This window comes from Melanostigma gelatinosum, assembly GCF_949748355.1.
Source record: "Melanostigma gelatinosum genome assembly, chromosome: 17".
Taxonomy (NCBI): domain Eukaryota; kingdom Metazoa; phylum Chordata; class Actinopteri; order Perciformes; family Zoarcidae; genus Melanostigma; species Melanostigma gelatinosum.
This window is the reverse complement of record NC_136650.1, coordinates 13313054-13323509: the sequence shown is the minus strand read 5'-3', so window position 1 is coordinate 13323509 and position 10456 is coordinate 13313054. Positions and strand designations below refer to the sequence as shown.

Here is a 10456-nt window from a genome sequence, read left to right as displayed (position 1 = left end):
ATCACGATAAATATGTTTCCTGTAATGCTGCTTATTCTCTAAAAGGCTCAGCGAGACTTCAAACCCTCAGTGTCCACATTGAACACTTCTCACTGACAGCAAGTACAAATTGGTGTGGCAGGAAAGCATGCCGTGCTACTTTGCTCTATATTCAGCCTGTTTTGGTGTCAGTTTGCCAGTGAAATACATGCAAAGGAGGCAAAACAATGACAAATACAAAATGCTGGTGCTACACTGAAAATGCTCCGATTAACGCCCTCTGAAGTTGTCGTTGACTTCTGCAAAGCTGTAACACTGGGGGATGAAGTTACTGGTGATTTGGTCTTTGTCTTTCATCCATCACAATGAGCTTTTCTTTGCCTGATGCATGCAGCAGAAAAGTCACAGTATGAGCGATCGGAGGAGAAAAGGGAAAGTAAATTGAGGAGACACACGGGGTCTTAAAAAAAACATTTCTCAAAATGATTCCTGGCAAAATTACATCAATCTTCATTTTCAAGACTGAAATGTGGTGCTACGGTAAACCTCGATGTATAAAGTGAACACTGGAGGATGTATTAGAGCGGAGCGTTTGATTACTTGAGGCTCTCTTGAGAGGAGGACGAGGAGCGGTCGCTCTGGGAAGAGAGGCCACGCTGCCAGAGCTCTTCAGGCAGGACTGAAGGGTCCTCTGGTACGACGGCTCCAACGAGTTGTAGAGAGCGTCGGTCTCCGCCGGGAAGTGGTTCCTCAGACCCCAGTAGGCCCTGAGAGAGGACGCAGTGGAAGGAAGGGAACAGAGAAAGGAAAGGAGATGAAGAGAGACAAAAGGGTGGGGGGTGGGGGGGGGGTGGTGATGGAAGAGGCAAAGATTAAGGGATTCAGAAAGGAAAAGGAAGGCGGTGAGATATTTAACACTACTCGTCTTTCATGTAATTCAATTTTCAGGAATGTCTTACTTGCGAGCCTCCACTCTGGCCTCCGAGTCTGCATCTCCAAGTCCCTTCTTGATGCTCTCAACAGAACTGCCGTGTGCCTGCAAAAGGGAGAGACACAGATGAACAAAGGAAACGGTGCGCTAAGTTTGAACAAGTTGAAAAAAACTGGTTTAAAACATTGTGAGAATCAACCCTCACCTCTCCAGAGAGTGGGTTTGCATTCCTGTAGCAGAAGGTCCAGGAAATCATAACAGCGCCTGGAGATGACACATTGTTACCATTCACATTACATAACAGCACTATTAAGACCTTGAAGCTGTTCATTATTTGAGACCTGCTCAACACTAAACAAGGCCCTTTAATCACTATCAGCGGCCTTTTGTTAGTCTCACCTTCTAACAGCCACAGACTTGCACGTGCAGTTGCTGGCGATCAGGGGGATGAGGCGGGGGACGTGGGTGTGCTGCAGAGAGGAGATGTGCCAAAGATGTGAAAGGGAGAATCATCCAATGATCAGACAACAGCAATAACACCGACCGCAAAGAATTTATAAGTTTGTTCTGCAAAAACTCACCCGTATGATGATGCGAATGGCCAACATGCCGGAGGTGGCCATGACTTTGGCACAGTTGGGGATGAGGTTGAACAGGACGGGAACGATAGCTTCCGCTCCGTGGTCAAATTTATTCCCCAGCACTGATGACAGGTAGCTACAAAAAAACACACACAACGCCCACGCGTTATGAAACGCTTCCCTGTGAATCAAACTACGAGTGTCTGTTATCTAGGGAGAAGTGAACGAGTGGAGGATTTTGGACACAGCCCAGGATTGAACAGGTTCTCGTGATTTTGTTTTTTCCTCTCACTGCACATCTCGACCAACAGCTGGATCTGTACTCAGCACTCACGCCACAGTGATGCAGGCCTCTCGGACCACTTGTGAGCGCAGGTCTTTGGCGGACAGTTTGAAGGCTCCGTCCAGCAGCCGTAGATGCTGGTAGAAACAGTCGTAACTGGTCGCGCCCGCCACCAGCAGTGAGCGGACCTTCTTCATCTGTTACAAGAAGCAAAAAAACAACAACAAACAATCATCAGCGGTGTGAAATAAAAGGTAGCTTTATATATACAAGCGAAAAGGTGAAAACACCGACAGCGCTGGCTCTCTGGTCCCAGTCGTGTTTGTCGTCAGAGCAGATCTCACGGATCTTATTCAGGTTGTCTCAAGATCCCTCGCCGAGTAAATCTGCAGCGAGACGCGGTGAAGGAGAACAGGAGAGAAGATAAGTGAAGGACAGACACACGTCTCAGACAGTCTGGCCTTCATAGCGTAGTTTGGTTATCAGAGGGGATGAATGTGTATCCATGCTGATGTACCTGGACAGTGGGAACATCTGTGAAGGCTTTAATGAAGTCCTCTTCATCCACTCCCCCTGCACTCTCCTTGGATACTAGAGAATCAGAGCAGAGTGGATTAATAAACATGTCTGTGTACGTTGGTGCATTTATACGACAGCGTGTCGGCCTTCAGATTTCTCTTCTGGTTTGGTTTTGTGATTCTGGTTTAACACACGCACACACTTCCAATTACACCCACGCGCACACACCCACACATTTAGGTCAGCGGGAGCTGCCTGTGTTTCTAATGGACTTCCTGGCTTTAATGGGCCCGTCAATCATATTTCTCTGGGGCACTGGATGCTCTGTGGACCACACCTCCTGCAACTCCTTACTCAGGAAGCAGAGAGGAGGGGGAAAGATGAGACAAAGGAAGTGAAGAAAAACCATAGAAAATGATGGAGAAAGTGAGCAAAGAGGAGCTGAGAGGACGAGAATATTTCATTTTTATATTAAGTGACACAGACGCAGTGTTTTCTACTTTTACAAACAGATTTGGGAGATCATAATGTAGAGGTATGATCGTTGACCGGCAGTGTGAGAACAATGTGCATTGCTGACATAAAGCAACCACCTTGTCCTTGGAGAGAAGTCATGCCTTGGTGCTTCATCCTCTCAGATATGGCTTTAGATTTATTTTCAAGCTCCAGACTTTTTTTTTCTCCTGCCAGTTATTGGCAAAATAGAAATATCGTTCTTCTGTCAGTTGTTGCCAGTGTGTGTGTGGGCGTACTGTCATCTAAATGCAAATAGACGAGCGAGCCCCTCAGCGCCGCCATCATGAAAACTAGTCCGACGTGCAGTGACAGCTCGACAAAATAATTCCTAAATATGAAAAACTAAATGACAGAAATGTTTACAGCTGCAACCGTTGAATGTCAAAAATCCTCAGCAAAGGTGGAGTCCGGCATTTTCCTTTTTATCACATTAAACTCAACAAGATCAAGGCTTTAGACCTGTTGTTCAGTGGAAGCAAAAACAATACCCAGCATGCCATTCACTTCAGCCTCTAACAGCAGCTCCACGATCAATAAGACTGTAATGATCCAAAGTGACTAAAGATCACACTCTTGTGTTTCCAACCAACACAGCAACGTACCAGGACTCACACAGACTGCTTGCTTGTAAAACACTTGTGAGTATGTGTGTGTGTGTGTGTGTGTGTGTGTGTGTGTGTGTGTGTGTGTGTGTGTGTGTGTGTGTGTGTGTGTGTGTGTGTGTGTGTGTGTGTGTGTGTGTGTGTGTGTGTGTGTGTGTGTGTGTGTGTGTGCGCGTGTATTAATGACATTGCTGACACAGATACAACAGCAGGCAGCAGGAAATTGACTGCATGGCTGTGGGAACGTAGCTTTCTTCCGGCAGAGAGAAAGAGACGGCAAAAATCAATGCATGCAAAGACGGAGCAAACAGAACCGTGCAGCCATCGACAGCAGAAAGAAGAGAGGAGGATAGAAACCGTCCCTGCAGGCCTGAGTCCACCACACATATCAGGCTGACAAGAACGTCAGAGTGTATTAGGTTTCTGAGGAGACACAGAGAGACCGTCACTGTGGACGGCCATGTCATCTAACAGCCCCAATAGTCCGTCTCTGTGCGGTGACCAGCAGTAATATCCTGTCAGAGAAAGAACCTTTCAGCAGGAGGCTGCAGCCTCATCCTGGAGAAGTTTAGCAGGGCAGCTTTTGTTTATCTTTTTTGGGTTAAATGACTTCAGCTGAAGTGTTACATGTGCATTTAGGCCAAAAGGCAGAGTCGCAAGTTGAGGGTCACTTTACTTCACACTCAAATAAAAAAACAAAAACTCAAAACACGGTTTCAAACTGCAAACTGTGTGTTCATTTCAAATCATCTTGTAAGAAGATTTTAGAAAATACACGTGTCAAAATACAATGTCCGTCCTGAATTAATAAGACTGTCAGACACAAACTCAGAGTGGCACCAAGCTGGTAGACCGCTCAAGTCTTAAAATATTACAACAATGGCCGATATCAATTCTGGTCCTGCTCTGTATTTAGACTCTTGTAATTCCAAGATTTCCCATCATTTCCTCATAAAAGGAGCATACTGGTACCTCCATTTTCTCACTGCCTCTGTTCAGACACAGAGTCTGTACTCATTGTTTGTGTGTAAATGTAGAGGAAGTTAAATACCGAGCTTGCCCCCGGTAGCGCTGGGCCGGCGTGCAGCAGAGGACTCTGCCTGCTTCTTGGGAACTTTTGGGACCTTGAAGGCAGCCTGGGCTGAGGAAGAGCGATTCCCATCCACGCTGTCGTCATCTTCAAAACTACGATCTGTGAGGAGAGGACGGAGAGAAGAGTGTTACCATCCACCCTGCAGGCAAGGACAAGTGTGGTTCAAACGTTTTGCAAAGTCTTAGCAAACATAGGACGGGTTGTTACTGATCATTATCATCATCAAGCAGTCCAAACACACAGGAACAAGGACTTCATCTACTCTCACTATTAGTGTGTTGAAATCTGGTTTCTAAAAATATTAAATAAAAACATGAATTATTCAAACCCTCAGGTCCTTCTGAAATATTTCAAAGCAACTTGGATTTTATTTCCCCTTTTATGTTGAGCATAGAAGCTCGTGGTTATCTGAAGACACTGGAAACAACGAGAAACAAAGAACAGAGGAGGATGTTGCCCTAGAACGCTTAGTCAGGAATCACTAAATCAATACTAATTACAAACTTATCTGGCAGGAAGAGAAAGGCAAACACACAGATATTTATACGATCGCTTCTTAGAGGCCAGAAACACAGACGATGATCAAGATGTCCACCCGAGCAACCAGTGACTTGCAGAACTCTCTGCAGCCCAAAAACCCTCAATCTGCATGCTAGCACAGATTGAGCTAGCTACAAAGCTAGCAGGGAAACTTGAGACACGCGCTTGCAACAATGCAGCATTTTGAACGTGCATCTACGAAGTACGAGGACGAAATGTGAGGAGACACACACACACACACACTGTGGAGATGAAACTGTTTGCATAGGAATGCAATCGCGCTCCGGTCCCTCTGACAAGCAGCCGTTTATGAGATGCGCCAAAGCCACCACCCCACACCTTGAACCATACATCGAACACACACACACACACACACACACATATATACAGTCGACACGCAAACTCAATAGACAGGCGTGTGTGTACACACAAGCTATATGTTCACAGTGATTACAGAGGCTTATTGTCAAGCTCAGTAAATGTTAAGCAGACATGTAAAGAAGCAGACAAAACATAACATTTGCCAAACACACAGACACGCACACCCAAGTCCATCACAGCACTCACAGTCACAGATCCGCTGGCAGATAAGTCGCCTCATGCTTCTGGGAGGGCGTGGTATTAAGGTCCCCCCTCTTCTCCAAGCCGTACACAAAGACACACACACACACCTCACACACACTTCATGGTTCGGCTAACGCTGCACACGCACACCTCACACCGCTGTCCAAAAACCCCCCACACCCATTTTCTCTCACTCTCCATCTACCATCCCTCCCTCTCTCTCTCTCTCCCAACATCTCTCCTCCTTCCTTCAGCAGCCTCACAGCCAATCAGACCACAGATGACATCATAGTGTTGCAGCCAGTGCGGAGGCAGGACTATGAGTGTGTGTAAAGGGTGTGAAAGGGAGACACACACACACACACGACGACACCCCAGGAATATTAACAGGGCTTCTCTGTGTCTCTGCCAGACCAACAACCCTTAACTCATTACCATTGACAACACACTCCCTCCAGCCTCTTTACACCCTCCCTCTCTCACCCAGTCTGTCTGTCTGTCTCTCTCACACACAAGTACAGTTATTAACAACCTCGTAACACACTTTCTATGTTGCTACATTTACCTGAGACGAGGTTCATTCATTTCGCACTCCTCACATACACAAAAGAACAAAGGATGATGGAGCAATGATCAAAGGAGGTCGTGTGGGGAGGGTGAGGCCACGCCCCTCCATCTGAGGCCTTGACCCTCCCACTCTCTCTCACACACTCAAAAAACAGTGAGGACAGTGACATTTGTAGTTTGTTTTGACTCTGTAGTCCACCACACTGGATTAGAATGAAATAATTACTTTGGAGATTCAAGTGTCAACTTCCAGCTTTAATTTGAGGGTGTTTCATCCACATCAGATGAGCAGTGGAGACACCACGGACCTTTTAATAAAAATAAACTATAACAATATAAATCCTTTACAGCCAAGTCCCCAGCCTAAAGACATTAGCAGACATTTGGTATGTTTCCTGGTGAACCTCTGTCAGGCCTGTATTGCAGCCGTCTTCACTTCTGGCACAGAAAGTAAAATACAGGCTGAGTTGGAATAAAGTCCGGTGACTGACTAGTGCAGCTGCATTGTCTTAAAATATGGGTCATATAGATAAAAAGGGTCACAATGTCTGGAATACAGAGCCAAAATTAATGAATGAATACGGTGCAACTACTCTACACTGTATATACTATACCACATATACACACACACACACACACACACACACACGTTATGTAAAATCAAATTTGAATACTGTCGAAATAACTGGCATGGCTCAGCATCAGGGTCAAAGTTGAAGACTATAAGAAGCACCATTATGAGGCATACCTTACATACCGAACACATGCTGAAGATAAACTGTGATGTGAACAGGTACATTAGAGCACAAAGACACTAACAGTATCTGATACCAGTTGAGTGAATTCAATTCCCATGAGGGCCCATTGGCAATACTTGGTCATGCATCGCGGCGTTAGCATCGATGAGCATCACTGTTTACAGGATTTGCATCTCCTCCTTTTGTCTGTAGTCAGACCCCACGGGAGTAAATGCCACTGGGTGAAGGGCAGAGCAGAGACACTGGGGAGGGAGGGAGGGAGGGAGGGAGGGGGAGAGACAGAGACAAGGGGAGAGCGCGAGAGAGAGAGAGAGAGAGAGAGAAAGAGGGAGGGGGAGACAGAGAGCAGACTGCACACATGCTGTTGCCATGGCGACCTGTGCAGACCAGCTTCTCAAATGAACAGAAATGTTCAGTGAGCTCAGTTACACATCAACACATGCACACATATCTAATCTAGTGTGAAGAACATCTGTATTTACTCTTTACTAACTGACTTTGTGTCAGTTTATTAAATGATGATATTCTGGTTTATTTGGGGATGAAATGTTCTTCCAGCACCGTTAGTGTCTCAGAGGATTACGCCATGCTGGCAAAGAATATGTGACAACATGCAAACAACAAGTCCACACACACACACACACACACACACACACACACACACACACACACACACACACACACACACACACACACACACACACACACACACACACACACACACACACACACACACACACACACACACACACACACACACACACACACACACACACACACACACACACACACGAAGAAGAAGGCATGAACACGGTGAGAGAACTCAGCTTATCGTGTACCGGGCAGCGTTGCCATGGAAACTATGGGCCGAGATATCCCTCCTCCTCCTCTCTCCATTTCAGAGGAAGAGTCAGAAGAAGAGGAGACAAGGAGAGCCGACGACTGGTTTAAATACACAGATCTAATAATCAATCTGTGGTCAAATTAGAAGGCATTTGCAAAGACAAACATGCACCCAGTATGACAATCCCTAATTTATGTGTGAATAATATAAGATAGTATAAAATATAAGATGATATAAGACAGTATAAGATAATAATCTAGATGCAGGGAGAGATAAGTGAAGTGAAACAAGTGTATTGTTGTTCTGTTTCTTTGTTTGTCTCTAAAGAGAAACAGATGGAAGGAAAGAAGAAGACTAACTGAACAATACAACAAATAACAGATCAGTAAATACAAACACATAAGATAATATGCTGTTGTTACCACATGGTGGCAGCATCGGCTTTGTTCTCTCCAAATTATTTCTCTGGTTCAAGCGTCACAAAAACAACAACAAGTCAAAACACAGAGGGACTCAGCATCCCACTGCACTATAGAGAGAAGTGAGAGGGTTTGTGTGTCACAAGAATAAAATAGTCACCTCACATCTTCACCAAGTTAACTGTACCGAGTCATTCATGGGATTAACTTTGTATTTTAGGGTGATATATATATATATATATATATATATATATATATACCATATCATATACCATATACCATATCATATACCATATATACAGCTGCAGCAGAAATGATCAACCCACAGCTGAAAATCTCCACTAAGAGCGTAAGAGTACCTTCTCAGGAATCAGATTTACTACACAGAGAGCCTGTTCGTGCTGATCGGCTGTAATCTGCAGGGGAAACTGGCAATGTCACACATTCCCACCAAGAAGCATGTGACCGTGTGTCCCATTCATAGGACGACACACAGAGATGAGAATGACTACGACTGGGACAAACGCTGTTAGAAAGGTCACGACTGCAACAGCTCCAAAGTACACCAGAGGAGGTGTGTGTGGTGTGTGTGTGCGTGTGTCAACAGAAACCTAAAATATGAAACCCACAGCAGAAACCTGTCGTGTCCAACTAAAGACTACGACATGTAGCACAAAGAAGTGCTGCAGTGGAAACCTAATATAGTGAATCACACACGATCGATCGCTATAAGCGGATGATTATTATGATTCTCAGATTACCATCTAACTGACATTTGTACATTTATGTATTGCAGAGTTACTGCGAGGAAAAGTATCACGGGAGTAAAGTAGGGAAGTTTTGATTGTGTATGAATAGGTTCCTATAATTAGTGCAAAAGAGGAATGAATGCAGCATGAATGTAGAGGCTGTGATCTTATAGGACAAATGTTTTATTAGAAATGGCACTGTGAGTTTTGCATTGATGGGATGATAGCCACCCAGTTGTTTCTGGGGCAGAAAATGACAGAGGAAAGGGGGAGGAAAGGGAGAGGAAAGAGAGACACACTTTAAGTTGAGACCCAAGTTTTCTGAGAGGAGACGAACTGCTTAGCATCCAGCCAAGCTCAGAGAAAATGAGCTTCTTAAATGAAAACACAAACAGACACACACACAGGTATAATTTGAGCCCCAATTCCAAGTCGGGATAAACCATAATATTCGGAGGAAAGCTTTGCCATGGCAACCAGCCTAGCCTGGAAACGGGGTCACAGCTTCTTTTGCAGAGCCGGAGACGCACTGAAGCAGAACGAGCGAGTGTGTGTGTCTGTGTGCGTCAGTGCTCGTCAACACGCAGCTATGCAAGCAATGAGAGCTGCTACCGATGGTCAGTTTGCAAGGCACCAAATATATCTGGGCGCGTGTGTATGTGCGTGTGTGTGTTTGCATTCACACAAGCACATTTCGGGAACAAATAACATTAAGTAAGGTGCCAGCAGCACGGAGATGCTTTACCTTCTTACACACAAACATAGGAAGCAAGCTTAACATAAATACATACAAGTTGTTCATATATTTAGTTGTCAATTTGAATAAGGCAACTGATCAATGTACGTTGTACGGTCAGTCTGAAAGAAAGGGTTTGTTCAATGTCTCAGAGACAACAAAAGTACCTTTTAACTATTGCACTATTCTTATTGGGAACCATGAAAGACATCGATTAGAAAGATAAAATTAGAATTACCGCCTCGCGTTCCTCAGATATCACGTTCCTCAGATATCACGTTCACAAGAATAGGACGGACGGACAATTTAAAGACATAATGTCTCCAAAAGAACTGGCCTGAGTCGTCTATTTTGTATGAAATATTCAAACTTGTCACGTACGTGGGTAACGTCTGGAGATGAGAAAGAAAGGTTCCTTATATGGACAAACTTTGTATTCGGTGCATGCAAAATATTTGAAATTTTTGTATTTTTAGTATATTTACAAAACGTTATGTTTTTTACCTGAACATATATTGCTTCATATATTTTTGGGATGTTTGACATTTAGAAGTGTTCTAAATGTTCTTCATGACACAAAAATGAGAACTAACAAAGTGAATATTATTAGAAGGCATCATTTGCTCCGTATATATAACTGTAGTGACATACTGGAGGACATGATGAATGTGAAAGTCTTCATTTAAAAACAGCCGGAGGAAAGAGACAGAATTCATCATGTTTCATCTGAATTTAACAAAGGCCTTGTTCTGCCGTCACACTCGGAGAGATATAT

At 44.4% G+C, this 10456-nt stretch overlaps 1 protein-coding gene across 1 annotated transcript in view; it reads right to left on the bottom strand.

The window, feature by feature from the left end:
- The window catches only part of clasp2 (cytoplasmic linker associated protein 2), a 52131-nt gene that overhangs the window by 19827 nt on the left and 21848 nt on the right, over positions 1-10456 (bottom strand). The window contains 14 exon segments of the mRNA XM_079288716.1: positions 547-580; positions 582-619; positions 622-746; positions 939-1002; positions 1005-1015; positions 1116-1137; positions 1140-1174; positions 1310-1380; positions 1492-1627; positions 1826-1971; positions 2069-2139; positions 2142-2160; positions 2292-2365; positions 4463-4603. Coding sequence (XP_079144842.1) covers positions 547-580; positions 582-619; positions 622-746; positions 939-1002; positions 1005-1015; positions 1116-1137; positions 1140-1174; positions 1310-1380; positions 1492-1627; positions 1826-1971; positions 2069-2139; positions 2142-2160; positions 2292-2365; positions 4463-4603 — 987 coding nt within the window.